This window comes from Xiphophorus couchianus, chromosome 1, assembly GCF_001444195.1.
Source record: "Xiphophorus couchianus chromosome 1, X_couchianus-1.0, whole genome shotgun sequence".
Taxonomy (NCBI): domain Eukaryota; kingdom Metazoa; phylum Chordata; class Actinopteri; order Cyprinodontiformes; family Poeciliidae; genus Xiphophorus; species Xiphophorus couchianus.
The window spans coordinates 11,446,714-11,468,994 of NC_040228.1; the positions used below are offsets into that span (position 1 = coordinate 11,446,714).

The following is a 22,281-nucleotide window of genomic DNA, read 5'->3' on the forward strand; positions in this document are numbered from 1 at the left end:
AAACCTGAGAAGTAGCTAATTTACAATTCTGAGAAACATAACACTGGTTTATTTCAAAGGTTTACAATGAAGAATAAATTGAATTTCAGTGAAATATGGCTGCTGACAAATAATGTTTTGACTACACCATTGTTCCACTAATCATTTAAGCACTTCTATGGATTATTAACAAGTTTTTTTTCACACTGTTGTCCTTCTGTTTTTTGTATTGATGCGCCAATAGCCCGTAGCTAATGTGACAACCGGGAAAGTTGTTCTCCAGATACGTATTAAAATCTGTTTATGTCAGTCCTAATTGTTTACACTTACACATGATGGTCCCAGAAAGTCGGATATAATGCAGCATTCGAATCTTTGCAACCACGCTGGCTTAAATATTCATTAGTTGTAACAGTTGCCTAAGGTTATTTGATATAGTGTCATGAATATTCATGATTCGCAGTAAATGTGCGCTTGTTTTTTAATGCTCAGTCCGTTAATGCTCATCTTCATTACTTCACTCTGCAGTGCCAATAATAAGGAACAACAAAACAAAGCCTTGCTATCTTGAAAGAGCAATTCTCTTTGGGAGCCTATTTGTTTGAGTATAAATGAAACAGGAGAGCTCCACCAATTATCTCGCTGTCATTTATTTTGACAGCTACAAGACACATTGTTCACCTCCGCTGTGGAATGTGACACTGAAGGGCATCTGTCTTTTTTGTGAAAGGAAAAGTCATGACAGAAAATATTTCTGCTCTTACAAAACATGATTTATCTAGGAACGTCGCAGAGATGTGAGCGAGAGGCAGCAGAGCAAACAGGTCATATGGGATCTGTCTAAAGCCTGCAGTGGAAAAAGATTGCTCTTTCAATTATACCTTAGAAAGAAGGAAAACAACAACAACAACATTTAGTAGTCCAGATACAATAGGAAAACTGGAACAATTATTTTATATGTTACACTGACTTAATAACCTTCTGGGCATTTTTCATTGGTTTAATTTATAAATAAAGACCATTGGTTTTGTCATCATCTGGAATATGAAGTAGAAATGTGATCAATTGGATAAGCAATCAGAGATCATCAAACATAATAAGTACAACTTGCAGCACAAATTGTGCAAATACATTTTAAGATCAAGCAGTTACCAACAGAGTTGAAACTGAAATTAGAGACTTTTCGTCAGACGTTTCATCTTAGTTAGTTGATTCTGTTCACACAATCGTTACAACAATTACATGGCGACTCAGGAACAACTTCCTTTTCTTACTTTCACAAAAAAAGGCCTATAATATAGACAGGGACAAGCACTTTATTAGACCGACTTAACCTTATTTATAAGATACTGTATGAATCAAAAACTTAAGCACCAAACCAATAGCCACACCCTTTACGATTGTTGCTTGTATTACATATCCCAGAATTGGCTGAATTTGTTACTTTTTTATACACAGCAGGATGTTAAGAGTCTTTTAGTAAGGAGATGTTAGACAGACATCACCCTGCCAAGAATATCCATTTAGAACCAAATATCTCAAAACAAAATTCCCACCAGGAGTCATCCGAGTTAATTTACACCATATACTTATGAAAACTGACAGCCGCTTTTTAGGCAGCAGGGGTTTTTCGCCCCCTTCCAGCTCCAACCAGCCTCGTTATGATCGTAACGAGAAAGGGGCTGGTCCACTGGTTCAATATTTAACACACTGGCACCCCTCAAGGTTCCACATTTGGGCTGTTTCTACTAACTGTTCCTCAAAATCTTATTAGTGCCAGCTGGCGAGGGATCTCTGATATTTATTTCTACACCCCCCTCCCCTTCCCCAATGGGGCAGGAAGGTCCTCCTCCGCATGCACCGCGGCGCGAACCTGAACGACAGGGAGACTTGTTGAACATGAGACCCCTGGGTGACACCTTTTACCCCGGCACCGAAGATGACAGAAACACTGAAAGCTGCGGGCGAGACGGGAATTCTCCCTTGGCAGCGAGTACTCGCACAACAGGCTGCTACATTTCACAGCAGCCAGTCATACAGGACTTGGCTCTTTCTGCTTCGGTTCAGAGAGGCTGACAGAACAGGTCAGCATTTGGGAGAATGCAGTAGCGTCTCTGACAGACAGCTCTATAATCTAAAATGCCAGCACTGAGGCTCCACCTTGCTGCACTCCTGCAATTTGAAGCTCTTGAAAAGCTCAAAACTGGCAGCGAGAATTATAAAGAAAACGATGCAACCGCAACAAAGAGGATCACATGGAAAAAATGAACGCACATACAACACAGGTGCTTCTTAAGTAATTAGGACTTAATCAAAATGTGAATCTATTTCTGCAATTAAACTTAAATGGTAAAAAAATATATTTATATATATATGCATTTAATAATTGCGGGGGACATACTTCAAGCATTTTGTAATGATTATGCTTCCAGCTATAACTCATTTTGCATGAATTGCTGCATCAATGTGGAGTTGCATGGAGGCTGTGGGGTTTAACATCTCCATACAACTCGACAGCAAAGGGAAGCATGAAGTGCTCCAACATTTCCTGATAAATTGCTGTGCTAATTTTAGACTTGATAAAGCACAGACCAGCACGATCAGATGCATCGACTTCCTAAATCCTCACTTACTGTGGAAACTTCACACAGGACCTGAAGCAACTCGGATTCTGTACCACTCCACTCTTCCTCTTGTCAGGAGTCTTCATTTCCAAATAAACTGCTAAATTTATGTTCATCTGAGAAGAGGACTCTTTTTGTTTTCCTTCCACTCAGCTATTTATTAGTTTGGACATATCACTCTGCGAACGAATATGCCAGAATTAACAGAAAAAATGCTTGAAATATTTATCTATGCATAAGCTTTGCTTTTTGATTTGCATTACAGAAATAAATTAACTCCTGCTAGTAATTTTGTAATTTATTGGGATGCACCTGTATCTCCATGTTGCATTTGTAAGGGGCCAATATTTTCCCTCTTTGTGGAGTCATAAATTTTCAAAAAACAGAAAATTTGACTGATAACACCAAAGAATATACATCTCCTTCCTCTAGATCTTGTCATTTTGTCACCTCTAAGCCAGCAGAAACATTAAAAGCTACAACGGCAAACACACGCACACCCCCGCGCATACACACACAAAAATATCTTTATTTTTGCAGCATGATAGTCAATGCACTGCTCTCAATCCTGTAATGATTTAACTCTGTTTGCTGTGGGATCGATGCATGCTGAAAAAGAGAATCCCAAAGCAGGGTGAAGTTTACAGAGCTTTAGCCTCGGGCTAAATGTTGTACAAAAACCAGCAACAACATCCCATGAGATGAAGCGTATCTGTTGCTCCAGCTGAGCTTGTACTTGTAGGAGGCTTTTAAATGTGTGCTGAAGGATAGCAGCTATTGAAAAGACGTGTATCCTTAAGGTAACGCTGTCGACTTTTCATTTGCTTTATTTTCAGTCTTTTTTTTGCATCAATAAAAGAAGTCTGCTGAATGATTAGGGTTCGAGTTTTCCAGCTATCTCCTCCAATTTTCTGAGGTTATTGTACGCTTTAGTCAATGCCAAGAGAGGAGAGGGGCTTTTTGCTTCATTTCTGACCTCCGGTTTTATTGAGAGCCTATTTCCATCCCCCACTCATTATTCTTTAAGCATGCAGCAGACATAAATTCAATCTTCCTTATTATGCCTTTATCAGTATGAAATTAAGGTTAATTGACTTTGCTGGGGAAACATCAAATGAAACATCCCTAATGGAAGCAAAATGAAAATAACGTCATCTCCAATTGCCTTAAAATATTTCTCAATATACAGCCTAGTTTCCAATTCCTCAGCCTCAGAAATAAGCTCCTCTTGTCCCGGGAGATAATAAATGAATCGAACCCCCCACCGCCCTCCGCAGCCCCTCCTTCTTCCTTATCGGTCATCTATTTTTCCAGAGTAAGCTATTACTTGCCGTGGTTGCTAGGCAACAGGAAATATTAATAGCAGCTATTATTAGCCAGCCTCTGCAAGAGTAGTACTAAAATGTGGAAGTGGGAAACATGAATGTGTTACATAAATCTCTGGACCTTTCTCAGTGTGTGCAAGTCTCTGTTTGTGCAGTGATTTATGGCGATGACGGTTCATTTATGAGAAAAGGGGGTGTGAAATAAGAAAATGGACCATTACCCTGAAGGGCTATTTGGAAATAAATAATTGCAAAGGTGAAACAAAAGCTTCTTTAGGAAGCGGCTGCTCCCTCCGTGTTTGCCTTCAAAGAGTTATTTACCAAAATGGGGCACGTTGTTAGCCATTATCTGAAATTACGTAAGACAAAATTGAAGCTGCAGAAGGATGGATGGTTTTCTTTTATTTGTTTTTTTTTTTGTTGTTCAAAAATACTAACAAGTATTTGTATTGGGCCTATTTTACTTGGATACATCCAAATGAAATCCTGTGCGTCAAAATGCCATTAGAAGTCTTCCCTCGAGGAAAAATCGACCAAAACTTTTCTGGCTTCAATCAAAGCATTAAAGATGACAAACAAAAAACTGAACTACCATGAACACCACATCCTCACTGTGACACCTGTGGTGGTGGCAGCATCATTCTGCGGTGATGATTATCTTCATTGGGGACAGGGAAGCTGGTCAGAGTTAATAGGAGGATAGGTAAAGCTATTTTAAAAAGAATCCTGGTTAAAAAATGATCCAGGCTCAAGAGTGTGGTGAAGAACAATAACCCCAGACATGAGGTTATAGCTGCAATGGTGGATGCATCTACACATGCACTTTTCTATCAATTCAACCTTTTTAGTCACCTTTCTTTGATTTAAAAACTGACTATGTACATACTCACATGACCTAGGGATTTAATTTATACAGTAGTTAAAGACCTAATCCTAAAGACCTTCACCACTACCCAGTAAAAGGAAAAAAAAAAGAAGAGTTTTCAATTTATGCAGTTTGATTCTGAAAATCACACAAGATCTGATTAACAGAGGATAAATGCCAGGGATACTCACATTAAGGCATAAATATTCATTACGGAGGGGAGAGAGAAATAAGTAATATTTATGTCAGATGAAAGTATATAACTCTGAATAATTCACCACGGGGGCCATTTATAATTTATCTGGTTCGATTCCATGATTAAAGCTTTTGAACGTGTTCGCCAGAGGTGTTTACATGTTCGGTCAGAGGCATGTTTAACATAAAAGATAGTCGCTGCACTGGTAGGGCTGGTGTCGGCGGTGGTGCTGGTGGGGAGGCGTGTAGCGAGTACACCCCGAATCTCTTTGAAAAGAAAAAGTAGCTGACGTGGGATACCCCGCATTCTCATCAAGATGTTTGGTTCGAAACCTGCTACCCAGCTATCCTGATAAAATATGTAGAGCGGCGTGTTATTCCTCCTGTTTTTCTGGAGAATTTTTTCTGGGTATGAATTCGAGAAGCTCCGCCGTCAAGGTCAGCGTTCTAAGGAGGAAGCGGGTCTCTCTCTGTGATTAGCAGGGTGCTAGTTTACAGAGTTTATCTAATCTTCTTCTTTGGCCTTCAACTGCACAATTTGACTCTTTGACAGGTAAATCTTTTTTGTACAGTCGTTTACAAATATTGAAGAAAGCGCAGGGGATTTTTTAAATAATTTTCTGTTTAAAACTCTTCAAGACTTGCAAACAGACCAAACTTTCTATTAAAGGAGCATGTCAGTGTTTCAGACTGGCTGGCTGACTTCCAATGCCCTGATCATGAAGTCTGATTCTAAACTGTAGCACAGTTCTTGACTCGCGTAAAGGCCCACAGCTAAAATGAGGAATGGGGGCGGGGGGTGGAGGGAGGGGAACCAACTCACCGAGTGCATAGGCCCAGAGAGGAGGTGAGTGTCCTGACCCAGCATGTTGGACATCATGAGGGCAGGCAGCTCGGGATAGGAGTAGGTGTTGAGCAAGCCGTTGTGAGGCAGAGAGTGGAAGGGGTAGCCCGACTCGTGCTCTGCGAGGTGAAGTAGAGAAGGGTCGATGTGGTTTGGAGGCGTGATGGGGGGAATCTCGTAGTCTTCGTCCCCTGTGCCCCCTCCTCCTCCACCTCCTCCTCCACCGCCGCCGCTGCCGCTGCCTCTGCCCTGACTGGAGTAGCTCTGAAACAAGATAAAACAGCGGGGAGTGAACTCAGAGAAACCCGTACCTGTTCTTTTATTGTCAGGTTCGCAACCATTGCATTTCTGAGCACAATATAGATGAACAAGAGCAGAAGGAAAATTATTTGATCACTCAAATAGACAATTGTAAGCAGAGATGCGCTGAAAAACTGGAATTGGGTGATTACCCGATCAGATGGTTGAAAACGGAAAAATTCAATCTATTTCTGATGGTACCACGTGCAAGCACTAACAGGTTGCGCTGACGACAAAATGCTGGTGTGGAAATGGTTCCTAAGTGAGAAATGGGGTCTTTGTTTTGAAATATTATTGAAATCCTGTTTTATTGCAGAGCTGTGTAAGACCAGCCTCTCTCTCTTTTACACACGCAGTTTGACATCACTTCTGGCCCTGCTATGAAAAATTAATGACCAATCACAGAAATATTTCTACAGCATCCTGAAAGAATAAATAACTTAAAAATCTGCGCATAAAAGAAAATCTGTGCTTTTTCCTTTTTGTTTTAAAGATATTTTGTTGGAAACCATTTATTATCCTGTGATATGGGGCGCTGCTACATTTTGTTTTTGCAAAAAAGTCTGAGATGCAATCTATTTTGATAAGGAATAAATGAAATATAATGTGATTTATTTGGACACGGTTATATTTCTAGTTATCTCTGTCCCATTAAGTGGAGAAATTTACTGTACTCATAGATTTTCAGTGACACAGAGAGCTATAGCGCTTTGTCTCTCAACAGTATGAGAGATTTTGGGCTATTTCATTGAAAAATCATTGGTTTATGAAAAATTCTATTCATAGTTAAATTTTCTATTCACCCAGAAATGAGAAGAAATGTGTTTTGTTGCTGTTTACAAGGCTTAAAGAGAAATTACATCTGGCTAAAATCCGAATTGGAAATTGGTCACAGTATCTCCAATTTGCTCAGTCGAAGTTTCATAATTGCTGACAAAACAGAACGTAGAGAACAATGTCGCATTCAAACTAAAACTGGATTATATTTTAAAATGCGTTCTTCTTTATTTAAACTGTTACATGCAGAAAACATAAGGAAGATTGTTTGTGTTCTTTTATCTCCAAGGAATAAACAAAGTTAATAAAAAACAAAAAATGAACATTTGTGAAACATCTTACCAAATATGTTCCAGACTAAAATAAGGAAACTCTCTAATTAGTTTTAAGTGCACCTGTTTATTTGTGTTGTTTGCACTCGGGTTTGCAGCCTTTGCAGATACAGAACTGCAGCAGTTAGTTAGGAGTGTTTTGTGCTGCAAATAAAAATAATTAGAAATGCAAATTGTCGCACTTGGAAAAGTGTAAAGAATTCGTTCAGTACAATCGTACGGAGCAAATTAATTAGTTAGACAACAACAGCTGCTATACGGAATAATTTGCTTCAGAAATCTTGACAGCTTTGAAGCAACAAACTGTCAGCCTGCACGCCTTAAAAAGAGAAAAAAAAAAGCCAGTGAATCAAATTCATTACGTGGAAAAACACACCACAGAGAGTCACTTAGTTGTTATTTTATAATCCCATAATTACCCTGGCAATTTTGTTTATATAAACAGAAAACCTGGACTGTACAAATCTCCCACTTCTCATTATGGAATAAATTCAGAGTATCCAGCTGTTGAAGCAGGAGAACATTTTATGGTGCTAATAAGGTGATACACGAGCAGTGTCTTTTCCAGGGCCTATCTTGACATAATGTTGCACAGAGAAATATGGTTTCAGGCTCTCAAAAAGCATACTGAGGGTATTCACCAGGGAGTGAAAAGCAATTTTGTCAGAGGCAATCTGATGCCAACTCCCTTTTATAATGACTGAAGAAAATTAATCATCACAAATAATATTCCAGTGTCAGCCATTCAAGAGCTTTTTAATAGAATTTTTATTATTCATGTCTCGTGGTACACATCAACTAGTCCGTTCTGCAACATTTCAGAAATCAATTCAATATCATCTTCATGTAGGCTGTCATCTCGCCTGCCAGCGCAGCAATTCATCTTGAAAACAAATACTTTTAGCAAACAAATGGCAAGAAACGCGGCAAAAAAAAAAAGAGCCCTAGCTGCAATGTGCTCACTAGTAGAACCGATGCTTGAAGAAAGGATGAAAAGTCTCATAATGTGCACTATCATTAGGGAGAAAATAATCATCATAATAAAAGAGGAGTATGTTTACTATCACGGCGTGATGTGCTATTTTCTCTTCCCGTAACTGTTATTGCTCAGAGCTAGTTTGGAAATATTGTCTGCAACATTTTTTTTTCCCATTATAAAAGATTTGTGCATTTCTTTGACATTTAGGATGTATTTCTTGCTGTTGTTGGTTGTTATTGTTAACAAAAACGACATGCCGATATGCTTCAATGTATTAAACAGTTTAACATCCGGCATTCACTGGTCATCCAGTAGGTCAGATAGTTGAAAGATTAGTTATAGGTGTGTGGCTAGCAATACCTGCATATTTAAGCAAACAGAAACACTCATAATCCTTTCACCATGGCACTTTGTTATATAAATCAGGGGTTTTACATGTGAATTTGACTGATTGAGGACAACTACCATTGGACTTCATATGTGAAAAGAACATTTTTTAGACCTACTGAATTCTGACGTGGAGATACAGTGTATTCACTGCCGCTGAAATGCCCGAGAGGTTTTTCTTAATTAATACTTAAATTAAAACAAGAGCACTGTTAACTTGGGTGTGAGATTATCAGAATAAATGTCCAACTTTAAAATAAACTAAATATATAATAAATATAGCAGGATGTATCAATTGTAATGGTAACAAGCAGGCCAAAGTTTACACTGACTTTTAGGACCAATTCCCCCCCTTACCTTTTGAATGTTGTAGCTTAATCAAATCAGTCAATGTTTTGTCTAAACTATTACTATTCATTAATATTATCTGACATTATTTGGTGTGAGTATGAATTTTAGCCTCAGTTTTTGATTTATATTCTGCATATGTTGGTTATTGCACAGCAATGATATCTGCACTGCGCATAAAATCTATGTTGTAAGTTTCCCAGGACCCCTTTTAAAAAAAATAATAATAAAGCAGCAATCTTGTTGTTGGATTTCGGAGTGTTTTTTACACTTGTGTATCCTGAGTTAGCTGGTCACGTGAACTACACGCCATAATTACCTCACTCCGCTGACCCACAAAGCAGGATTGCCGCTATACAAATCAGCTGATGCAGGCCTGTGAAAACCTCACTTGGTAAGGCAGGAGTGAGCTGAGCTCTGGCCCCCTCACCACATCAGTACTTTCAAAAGACTCAGAAATTTTATTTTTTTTTAAAAAAAGGTGCTTAAAGTGTTGTGTGGTTACTTTTGGCTTTATTGGCGGTTATAATTTCCTCTGTTCCATTAGAGTCTGTGGACCAAAATTGCCATCAATGGAAATAGAGAGCAACATGAAATACTGCACAACTAAACACAATTTTGCACAAGATTTGGGCATCTTATGATTATCTGAGACAATTTTTTTTACCTCCATTCACTCCATCAAAAATACTGTAGCTACCAAATCAAATAAAGTAATATGCAATGGATGGGAACATCATGTGTGCAGTAGTGGGGTATAAAATGGTGGTATGACCTGAAGAGTGTTAATGATGAAAAAAATTAAAGCAAGTTTGTCTGCTTTTTATGTGCATACATTTACATCTATGGGATTTTACCTCATGTTTAAGTGTGTATCAAATCTACTTAAACAGGTATGTTTACATCACTTATCTCTACATCTCTACTGTATAGAGAAGAGAGGCAACAAGAGTCAAACACATCCAATATCAGAGAGAGAGAGAGAGAGGTATTTTCTTCTACTACATTTGCATGTAGTAGGAATTAAATGCTGTGGGAGGCTATTTTATGACCATACCGTCTGTTACTTTCATGTATTTTTTCCTCTTTGCAGCTTTTTATGATGCCCTTGGAGATAAGACTCAGGACAAGGACATCACAAGTTTAACATTTTCCAACATGGATAAATAATTCATAAAAATACTGTCTTTCAGGACATGGAGAAGAGGAGATAAAAGAAAATGGGTCAAAAAGAAACACCAAATGTTGATTCAGCCTTCTCTCGCTGTGACCTTCAACCCCCCTCCGTTGAGGTGAAACTTAAGCAAATCTGTCATTTTTCTTGCACAAGGACCTTCGAGGACTCTGCAGACTTCTCTAATTTTCTTTCTTTGGCATTAACATAACAGGGCCAAGCCTTGACTGGAGCTCAAAACAACATTTTTTTATAGGTAGTTTAAAGATGTTGATCTGAGGCATGTCATCGTATTTCAAGTGATCCCTGTTTCTAAAAAAAAAAAAGAAAAGAAAACATTGATAACTAATCTTTAAATTAGGTGGACAAAAAATACCCACTTCTGATGTAAGTATTTAGAAATATTAAAAATGTCTGCAATGAAAGTAAAGTCTGAAATTGGATGACTTTTCACTGCTTTAGAAGAACCAACCTTTATTCAAGGTGAAATTCATCAAACAGAGGATAAACAAACAGTCAATTCTATGATATTCACCAGTGTGAAAACTGAGGATGCCGTAAAAATAATGACGAAGAAATGTAAAAATAAAAACACAACAAACATACAAAAAAACACCAGGGCGAACTAGAACCCATATTTGGAGGTGGAGAAGCCGAACATTCTGCAAAGTAAAAACCTTTTTCATCCAGTTCCAACTAAAGCTACTGTGACTGAAGCTGATCCACCACCATGACCTCTACAAAGACTCTTCACAGCACAACCTCAAACACTTGCTGGGGTTAATTCTGAGCATCAACATACTTCAGACCCCTCTCAGACTGCAGGCGAATAAGGTTTGTTTCTGTATTTAGATCTATACTTGCACTTGAGCTTGAAAATTGTGTAACACGCCATGAACACGGGTTGCTTTTATTGAAACGCAGGCCTCATGGCTTTTATTGTGACCGCATATGACCTAACTTTCAGACACAGCAGCATACGGAAATTATTTTTACCATCCCACAATGCAAATAGCTGTTCTGTTCACAAAATTTGTCCTCAGACCTTTTTCTCCATGTCGTCCATCTGAGCGCTCTTCTAGCAGCAACAGATTCCACTCAACGTGTCTGTCGATCTGTATCTAATTTTCTTTGTTTTGAGTTCTATTGGTGAGACAAAAGCCATTTTAGCACACAATTTGAGAGGAGCGATTATTTATTTATTTGGATCATTGATTAATTCATTGGGATTGTGACGTCCAAAACAAGGTGTTTTGTTCTGGGTTTTAATATTAGGCATTTGAAAACTCAGAATCCCAATCCTACGCTATATTAAAGCTAATACAATTAATGTCATGTACAGAGGAAACCAGTTGTGTACCTAAACTGTATAAAAAGACACATAACCTTTTTGTTTAACAATCTAACAGCAACTCAAAATGACACCCCTTCTTTTTTTAAGGTCAATAAAATATATATTTTATTTGAAAAATGTCAAAATAATGAAGCCAAAATTTTAAGATAATTTTCTTTTGCTTTTCTCAACTTTAGAACTTTATATATGCATTAAAAGTAATGAATGGAAATGAATTGAAATGAAATGAAATGGAAATTATTTGACAATACTCAGGTGAGTATGTCATGGGTTTAGCTGCTAACAGGTTAACTCACAATGACTAAGTAAATTTGAGTCACATCTGAGGATGTGTTTTAAGGCAACACCCTAAACACATCCATCTCTCCACCCATCCACTCATCCAACTATTCAGGGAAATACATACTGTAGTTTCTCAAGTCAATTCTCATTCTACTCTCTGTGGTACGTGCATAGACGTCTTCGAATGGGGCCAGCATTTGTCTATCCATCTCCCCACTCAATCTAGCCTCACTTGAACAAACACTGAACCCTGAGTTGCTGAACGCTTTGCCGCAGTGCATGTTGAAGACCATGGCCTGAAGACACGGGACAGAACCACACGATCTGCAAAAAAAGCAAAGACGACGCTCCAACGTAACCCCAACAAGACACCATGTCTTCATCATGTTCTTTGGTGACAAGAGGAGCTCAACTTGCTGTGGGAAGGAGCTTGACTTTGTGTTGAGGGTGTTGACACAACTCTTGCTTTGTTTGCACAAAGTCCAGGTACCCCTACAAAGCATGCCCAGTACTTTATAACCCAATAGCAACACTGCACAAAATCAGTCACAAGCTTTATCCAGATCCACACACACGGATATAAACCGCTGAGTTATACTGTGATGAAGCATTAAATAAAGACCTTCATTTGCCCTTGAGAAAACTGTACACAGTTTTCTCAAGGTATACACACTACTTAGGTTACCATTCTGTAGAAACACATATTAGCTTAACGTCATTCTGTTTCAAGTTATTAATGACTGAGCAAATGAGATGAAACAATTAGTTTTCCAATGGAGCCATTTGAGGCCCATCAGGTGTTTAGCAGAAGACAGCTCATCAGGGAACAATGATGTGTCTGACGAATTAGGAAGATAAAAAATTATGCACACAATCTCCTCTTTCTAAAATCTCCAAAAGATCTCCCTCCATTGTTTCAAGAAAATCTATAACTTTGAATGAGTTGACAGTGTCCTATAGAAAGTCATTCTGCCATATGCTTCTTTTAAAAAAATGACAGAGCAACAAACGACAGCTGGTCATGCATACATAAAGCTTTTCGTGTCCACTCTGCTCGCTCCGGATAGACGGATGCATAGTGACTGTAACTCTTTTAAGCATCTCATGGAGAATTTCAAAATTCACCTTCAAAGAGAAGCCTCGCGGAGGAGAGAAAGGGCAGAAATCAAACCCATCATCAATAGGTGCCTTAGCCGAGGCGCGCCAAACAACTGATCATTACAGCGATGAGCTGCTGGTTCCACAGAGGCTACCTGACCTAGCTTTGAAATGACAGGGAATTCGATTTGGATGATGTATCAAGAAAGGCAGACGGTTTGGCACAATAGAGAGAAAACGAAACGGCAGAACGGACGAGGCTGGCAGACAGAAAGACAGAACTGGGATACGTGAAGTGTGTGCGGAGGGGTGGGGGCATTTCAGCACGTCCAATAGCAAGCCAGGGTCATAGGTAACGTCCATCAGTAAAGGACAGGTAGACTGTGCCGGGCTTTGGCCAATAGAAGAGGAATGAGCTAACCTATTCCCTGCTCCCCCATGCGCTGGTAATTCTCTCAAATGTCACATCAGAATAGATCTCATTTAGGTGGGTAAAAAGGACCTGACTCTCCATTGCAGATGTGGGTGGACCTGCGCTGGATTGCACGTGATCTCTAAAAGCACGGCTGCAAAGGAAGTGCTTTGAAAAGGCGTGAAAGGAGGCCAGGTTTATGTCAGTGCGGTTTAACTCAGTTATAGATTAAAGATAAGGAGTTTAAAAATATATATATATATCTCAAATCTTTTACATTGGAGAAAATAGAAGGTTCTTGAGTTCTGGTCTAATACTTAATTTCTTTTTTTCAAGCAAAGGGTGTAACACTGTGCTCTTGGCCTTATTTCTTATTCTTATTCATTAGTGAGAATTGAATGAATAAAGAAAATATGTTGTCTCATAGTCACCCATCCACCCTCGAGGGAACATGGAAGCCCCGGTAATCACATATGGCACAATAGCTTGCCTATAATCCCCTTTATTTTTATTTTCATGATGTCACTCTCTTTAAGCTCCTTGCTTTATGAGTCGCAAACGGAGAGGAGTGGGGGCTGATGGGAGGCGGAGCGGTGAGGGAAAGAGGGGGGGGGGTGAAAACAAATGATGTGGATCCCTCATTGTTCTTTCTCTATGCCCTCATTCCAGTCAGGGCAATAAGAGAACATTGTGATTTACTGTCAGTGAAGCGCAAGAGTGCATCAGAGAGAATCCACTGCGGCAGGGGCCATTAAAATAGATTTAACTTCCCACAGTATTAGGCCAGATGTCTGCACTTCTATTATATTTCAATCAGCCATGACCTTGGTCTCCACATGATGAGAAAGATCACTGGGAGAGAGGGAAAGAGCGAGAGAAAATATATGCAAAAAAACCAATAGAAATATCAAACTACTTAGTCCCACTAAATCCCTCAGCGCATCGTGCTGCATGTACACACACACAGAGAGAGAGAGAAAAACCAGGACCAAAATAGAGCCAAGGTTTCAAGTTCTGAAAGTGTATGAATCACTGAATGCATTTCTGCTGCTGTTTTTGGGAGATGGTGCCTTTCTGTATTTTAGGAAGAACCCGGGGAGAACCCGTAGAACCTCGTCCGATCTTACTGAGCTGGAGAAGTTTTGACAAAACACCCGACCCATAACCGCCCCCCCCCCGAAGATTGGAAAAAGATTACTGTAGATGTGCAAAAACGCTTCAAAACACTTGCTGCCGCAATTGCAGCAAACCCTGATTCTATGAGGTACTGATGACGAAGAGCTGACTTTTCACACTTTTTTCCATATAAATATATTTAAATGCATAAATGCAAGTATACACACAAAACATTTTGCATTTTTTCTTGCATCAAATGTCACAAAAGAAAATCCCAATAGCGGAATTTGGAGTTTGTGACAAAATATGAAAACGGTGCAAGTGGGATCAACATTTTTGCGAGGCAGTCCATGAGCATGCTCAGACTTAAAGAACTAGGGAAGTGTTGACCTCTTATGTAATCACAGATTACCATGCTGTCTTCTGTGCTCCTAATCACATTCAGTTTGGAGTGAATGTCTACATAATTTCTATAAAGTCTTTCCTCTCTCAGCGCAGTATTTATTTCAGCTCTGCAAATGCACACTGGAGTTCAGTGCTTGTTGCACTTCAGAGACCCATGATAATTGAACTTATTGGCTGACATGCACTGACCTAAAAAAAAATAAAAAGGTCTACCACTGGTTCTGACTACAACTCACAATACTCCCCCCCCACCCTTTAGTATTGGTGTTCATGTTGCTCATGTGTTCCTTTGATGTTCTTCCAGCTCAGTTTTCACATATCGATGCACCACTGCTGGTTTAAGAGCTGGGGAAAAAAAAAAAAAAAAAAAAAAGTTCAGCCTGATTTTATGATATTGAGTTTGCACACATTCTTAAAAAAAAAAAAGAGTCAAACACAACGAATAAGTTGTATCTCCTCTTCATTCTGACGACCTTGCCGACGGGTCTGTGGATCCTCAAAGAAGCAGTGAGATGTGTGTTGGCGTTTTTATACCCTCAATTTTTTTTTTTCTTCCATTTTCTCAAACATTCCGCTAGGATTTTTATTTTTTCTTGCAGCACGATAACGCAAACATAGAGAAGACTTTTACTTTTACTTCTATGGAGAGGTTTGGAGGGGAGAGCCAGTGTTAGGTAGTTAGGAGAATGCTGCAGTTGTGCTGGTGGGGGTATAATGGTGCACTGTGACTCACTATTAAGTAATGGTGCTTTTTCACATCAGCATCGCCTACACTGGGTGCCGAGGTGAACTGAGGTGTTTCTGACTCAGAGAGAGAGATATAGAAAAGGATGAAAGTAGGGAAAAAGAAGAGTGAATGTGGGATGGTCCTACAGGACAAATAACACCTGTCTCATGATTAATGTTGCCTGAAAGAGAAAAAAATATTCTTCATTTGCAGGAAATCTGCCAAAGATACTTTGTAGGGTAACAAGTAGACTAACTCATTTAGCTATAAATTAAAAAAAAAAGTAGTTCAAAGTTTCACGAAAACATATAAATGGTTGTCTGTAATTTTAAATGAGGTTCAGTGCCAACATATTTCTGCTACATAATGTGACATACCAGATGGTTTGTTAGACAGAGCCATCTGAGATAGTTGTCCTTCAATAGTGGAAAAAAGAAGGGAGGATCAAAAGAGTAACTGGCAGGTGACTGAAGGAGCCATCTGTCCATTTTGTACTTCATTCACCAAATAAGAAGCACATACCGAAAATGGAAAACCAAGCTATATGTGAGACACGAGTTGTCCTGAATGTCGAGGAAAACTAAAACAATCTTCTGAAATGTCCTGAAGTTATGTCTTGTCCTTTGGGTTTGGTCATTGACTTCTTCTTCAGTATTTAGAGGAAGATTTTTTTCTATCTTTTCGAGCATTGTTGTCTTGCCACCCACCGCATTTTGAATTTGTGTTGTAATTATCCTGAAAGCCTCAGTTTCTGTTTTTAAAGATCCCTTTCTCACCAAATGTGCTTGAAATAGTTAATATAAAATGGATGTGCTGTTTTATTTCTATTTTTAACACAGTACAGTTCAATATAAATTATGGAAAGCATAAAAAATGTTTTCTTAAAGTGAACGGAGAAATACAGGCTCACATAATGTCCTGAGAACAAAACGTGTGTCTGAATGTCTGAAAAACGTTTTAACTTTCAGTTTTCATTGTGTTGTCTCTGATGGGAGTCACAGTTCACTCGATCTTTTGTCTGCGATACAGAGTAAGAAATTAAATCTAACAAACCTTGCTTCAAGTTTACTTTGATTCAAGTCAAAGTTAAGGTAGTTAATATCCATTTTAAATTACATTTAGTTCAATATCCTATATTTTCTATACGATTCTTGATGCTTTAAACTTTAAAGTATCCCACATTCTGAAATAATCAAAATTTTGCTAAAACTTAAGACTATAATTATTATAAAGATGATCACTTTTTTTGTATGGTTTTGAAACACCAAGAGAAAATACAACCACTTTGCTTTATTTAGTTATTAAGGTATTAAGTTGTCCAATTCTATAGTTTAAAGTAAAACTATTCAATTGTGTTTTTATTAGTTTATTTTATTAGTGACAACCTGATATGAATCGGCTTTTAATATTCTGAAGTTTATTAAAAGTACTAAATGCAAACGTTTTGTTAAACTTTAATTTGGGATTATTTCTAGTGTTTCTACTATATTAAAAAGAAAATCCATCTTTTATTTAGTTTAATTTAATTCTGACTCAGAGAAACAAAAAGAATAAACAAATCGCAGAGGAATGAACAAACAGTTAACCAGTTTATTGTCAATTTGTGACGAATAAATTATCTTGAGTTTACACAATAACTACCTGCTTGGTTAACTAACCAGTAACAACACAAAGAGAGTGTGCTTAAAGATGAAAAGTTTTAAGAGGAAGAAGTAAAGAAATAATAGTGTATTTTTAAATAGTTTGCTTTGTGCTAGTCTATGCTTGCTTGAAGACTTCCTTCAAGGGATGACTTGTGTATAAACAACCATCTCTAAAAACATCCCTTGTGGGAGAAAGGAAAGTAGATTTAAATGACAAAATGTTCCCTCGGAAAAATCTGTGAGGAAGAAATGCTAAGAAGATACTGCAAGTCTGCTTCCAATTTCGATCAAGTCAAAATACCTTTAATGAGCACCTCAAAATTCAAGTTGATTTGTCAAAAAAAAAAAAAGTCAGGAAATGTCTCATTTAAGGGATGTTATAAACAAAACCTCAGTATATTGTGATAGACTAAACAAAGTAGAGTAAAATAGAAGAAAAATGAGATATGGTTTCAGAAACTCCTCAAGAAAATCTGAAAAATGAGCAGCTGGTTGCTTTCAGAAGTCAGGGTTTGATATGAAACCATTAACACGAGCTGTGGATTTCTCACAGAGAACTGTTCAATCCATCAGTCAAAACTCAAAATATGGTACAACTGTAAAACTATCAAAACTAACTTTAAATTGATATGTCTGGAAATGAGGGCATAAAGCAGACGAGCGCTTGAGGAGCTGCAGATGTCCAAAACTCAGGAGATGAAATCTGTTGACATGAAAACTAGTTCTGCACTTTACAAATCTGGCCTAGACACAAATTTAACAAAACAAGCTGTTGACAAAAAGCCACAAGAAGTCATGATTGCAGTCAAGTCATGTAGAGGAGACAGCAAATATATAGAATAGAGCAGTCTGGTCAAATAACACTATAACAGTTTCTGGCCCACATGTAGGTGACTATGTATAGGGAAAAACAGGATGAGGGAAGCTGAACAGAGCAGGTGAATAAAGGGGAATGCTGAAAGGAGAACTGTTATAGACTGCAGAAGTTTCATCTTTAAGGACAACTACGATACATATACAGTCAGATTTATAATGGCGTGGATCAGCTTCAAAGATATTCTCATGTTAAAATGGCCCAAAGACAAGACATGAATACATTTGTGAGACAAAATAGAATATGACAAAGTTGAACACTTGCAAAACCCTGCAAAGAGCAACAAGAAAATGACACATTATTAGCACTTGTAGTGGTCTGTCATTACTTCAACATCCACCACTATGTTGCTTCATTTAATCCAAATATTCTCTACTTGTCTAAGCCTGTGGTTTACCTATGAAGACACATGAGTCCATGAGGACTAATTACACTGCAGAGAGAAAGGAGAGGCCAGCCCAAAAAATCCAGAAATATACATCTAGGAACAAGTCTGCACAACCACTCAAACTGATCAAGCCTGATATGAAAGCCAATGAAGGGCACTCATTGCCTATTAAACAAAATTAGAATTTGTGTTGGCGTGGTTGGAGGAACACCAATCATTCTCACGGAGCTATAACAGCACTGCAGAAATATAAACGGCGGTCCGCCTTATTTCACATTTATCCGTGTGACGGGTTGATAATGAGCACACTGCCAGTTTCTTCACTTTCTCATTGAGTCTGAATAAATGTTCACAAATTCCAATCATGAAAGTGTTTACGTTTCGCATTCTGTAAAGAATGATGAGTCTGCCACGTCTTTTTTTTAATCCTATTTAAGCTGATGTAGATTGAGAAGGAACCTTTACGACTTTGGAAAGTATATTCCGATTAAAAAGTGATTTCGAGGTAACGATGACGCCCTATTAATCTAATCAAATCTGCAGCTAGTTCGTCTGAGAGATCTGCAATTCTGTAATGCTTATTTCCATTCCATCAGGATAAATGAGGCATTTAATAATCTTTATTTCAACAAACTGTCCCTTCGTAGCATTGTGAGTGGGTGATACAAACAAAGCTGGTCAAAGAAAACTCCCACACATTTGCTTATATTTTGAAACTCTTAACAGATGAACAAAATGTAACAACATTAGCATCATCAAACTGCCCCACAGCTCCGTATGTGCAGCTCACATGGATGTTTTTTTAAGAAAACATGCAATATTTAAAGTAAGGAAAAAAAAACAAAAACATCTTGTTTGAATGGATGGGCTGCATTCAAGCATACAGTGAACAGCCCCTTTAAGGCTGTTTCTGATTAGCGGTTTGCTCTTTTTTTAAAAGCCTAGAGATGTTATGTGTAATGTAATCTTCTGGCTGTGTCAGACTGCTACCTCAGTGCATTTGCTGTAGAAGACCCCAGACATGCAAACAAAGGAGTCTCTGTTCTGGCTACATGCACCGTTTTCACAGGCACACATCATGTACGGGTTCGGCTTGGTATCTGACCACACTGTTAAAATATGCAATAAAGCATATGGCCTCTTTCTTTCAAAAATATGCTTGACCTGTGCAGCAGTACAGTAATTGTGAGCATTGCCCTATGATCTAAGGAATAAAGGTTTTTTACCACAGTGCTAGTCATGCAGAAAAAAAAATGGGGGAGGGGATATTAGATTAGAGGATCCTGGATCTCCATAACAAAACACAGAACATTTAATACATGCAATCAGAAAAACCTGAATCATATCATAGCAAATGCTAACGTTATGTATGAAGCATAAAGAAAACGCACATATTATATGCATGAACTGTGTTTGAACACATCGCTTGTTCAACCATTCGGATCATTCTGGGGGACAACTAGTGTGTTCTGGATTTTTTGGGTTGGTTGCAGTTGACACACAAACTAGGCTGGAGCACCTATGGAGTGGCAGAACAATGGTTGTAAATTTGGAAGAAGAAAAAAAAGGTGAATTTATTTATTTGCCACACTATGTTAGTTTTGCAAGAGAAAATTAAGGCCATGGTGTTGGAAAGGAGGAGCTAACTGACTGCTGAACAGTGTGGCATCTTCCCTCTAAATGAAGGTCAAAGCAAGACCAGTGTCATCATTTTTGGCCCAAATACTGTTTGTAGTTAGAAATAAGCTCTCAAAATGTTTTTCGAATAAGTTACTAGGTTTTGGGATGAGATTTTATTTTTTGCTGTATGCATTAAGTGGAAAGTGTGTTTGGATGAAATGTAAGGTTGGGTTCTCGACAGAGCAACCCACTGATTACAGGATGAACTCCTGCCAGTGTCACCCGTTGCAGTTTATCTGATGCAACGTGGGAACTGGTATCAAGGTAAAGAAGCAGCTGAACCTCAAAGAAAAAGGTGTGAAATTTCTGGTTTGTCTATGTACTAAGACGTGCGAGTAAGCGCCGAGTAGAACCAGAGGTCTTTCAGATCAAAACGAGGTCAGCTAAGTTTGGGTCTCTGATCAGGACGCCTTCCTGATGCCTTTCTTTTGAGGTCCCACTGGGAGGACACTTAGTGAAGTGACTCTATCTGTTTTTGCTACTGAAAGCCTTGGGATGCCCCAGAATGAGCTGGAGAGTGTCGCTGGGCAGAGTGATGTTTAGGTTTCCCCTTGTGAGCCTTTTACTTCTGTTCATTTTCTCAAAAGCTGAGCAATGCAACACATTAAGATAGTCCGAAAGAGGAGAAAAATAAACTAATTCGAGCTGGAAAACATTTCTGTCAAAAAAAAGGCAATTTTAAAAATATTAGTAGTATTATACCGATGCTATTATATCCTGCTATAAAATTTGAAATTGAAGGCGCTCTGTTGAAGGACAGAGACGCCCAACAATGAACTCTCTGTTTCCCAGGTTTCTTCACAGCTTGTGTGTTAGCTCCTATTTGACAGCGCTGACAGAGCATCAACTGCAGCTGACATGTTTTGAAAAGCCCAAATTGCCTTATCCACTAAGAAGGTATTTGTTGACACAACACTGCAAACCTGGAGTGGGCGCTGGTGATTGACGCATGACCGCACCGTCAGCAAAACTACAAAGCTGGACATTTATCCCAATTAGCAAGCACACGTATGCGCGAGCGGTGACATAATTGGGGCAGACGAGGAAATGTGGCAAACAACAACCGACTTTACGGTCTTGTGATGTGAGCTGTAAGCAGACAATAAGCTGCTAAAGCTCCCCACTCGACCCTTCGTTAAAGTCCCGCAATCCCAACATCAAAGAAATATACAATCCTGTAGGATGAAAGCACATGTGTCCATATGTGTGTGTTTATTGAACTCTCTTTTTGATTGTGCATGTGTGTGTCTGAGTTGGTGGAGGTTTATGAGTGTTTATGTGTTTGCGGTGAGGTCCACATCCATATGTTTTTTGTTTGTCTGTTTTTTGCAGGGTCTAATTTAAATTTTACATCATGTGAGTAAGCACATTTTTGTACAGTGAGGACATTTTGGCTGCTCCTAACATCTTCAAAGGCTTGTTTGAAAGCACTTTCCGAGTTACGGTTGTAATTAAATTCTTTTTAATGGGCTAGTAACACAAATTTAAAGAAAAAGGAGGAAAAAGAAGGGTGGAGGGCTTCTCAAGTAAGATTGTTCAAAGAGCTGCTTGCAGGAAGTTTTTTAATAAATCTTGTCTCCGCATTTATTGCACCACTCAGTCTTCCACAAAAGCATGTGGTGTAAAGGTGAGTCATGGTCAGAAAAACCTATTAGCTTTTGGTATGAATCCATACTGCTGCTTTTTTAATTCTTACATATTGCCCTGGCTTTGATGCAGGGTATATTCACAGAAAACTTCTCTGTAGCTACAGTTGCAACGAGTGAGACGTTTATAGGAAGGTATCTCAAAATCACAACACACAGAGAAAGTCAGAGAATGTGTTTGTTTCAGTGTCGATGAACTTAGTGATTTATGACAGAATTAAAACTTATGACCATGGACAGCTGCATTAAGAGTTATGGTGAAAGAATCCATCACCTAGAGTAAAACTGTCCTTTGTCTCTCAGATTATGTCACTTCCTATTACTGTAATTGTGTGTTTGTGAGAAACAGATAGTTGCTGCATGCGTGGGTCTTGCTGTCCTTGGCCCTGGGGCTTTGTCCGCTGCCGCTTTGAGTTATTTGGCAAGGCGCTAATTGACACGAAGGCTCCACCTTCATCATGCTTCGTCGGAACAAGAAGGCCGAGCCGCTGGATTAACAAATCTTTGAGGTCCAAATTCTGCCATAT

At 38.6% G+C, this 22,281-nt stretch overlaps 1 protein-coding gene across 2 annotated transcripts in view; it reads right to left on the reverse strand.

The window, feature by feature from the left end:
* Nucleotides 1-22,281, reverse strand: part of LOC114147675 (TOX high mobility group box family member 2-like) — a 103,172-nt gene that overhangs the window by 23,205 nt on the left and 57,686 nt on the right. For both annotated transcript variants that reach the window (XM_028022243.1, XM_028022235.1), the window contains one exon: nt 5,812-6,096. In XM_028022243.1, the coding sequence (XP_027878044.1) occupies nt 5,812-6,096 (285 nt within the window). The remainder of the gene's footprint in view (nt 1-5,811; nt 6,097-22,281) is intronic.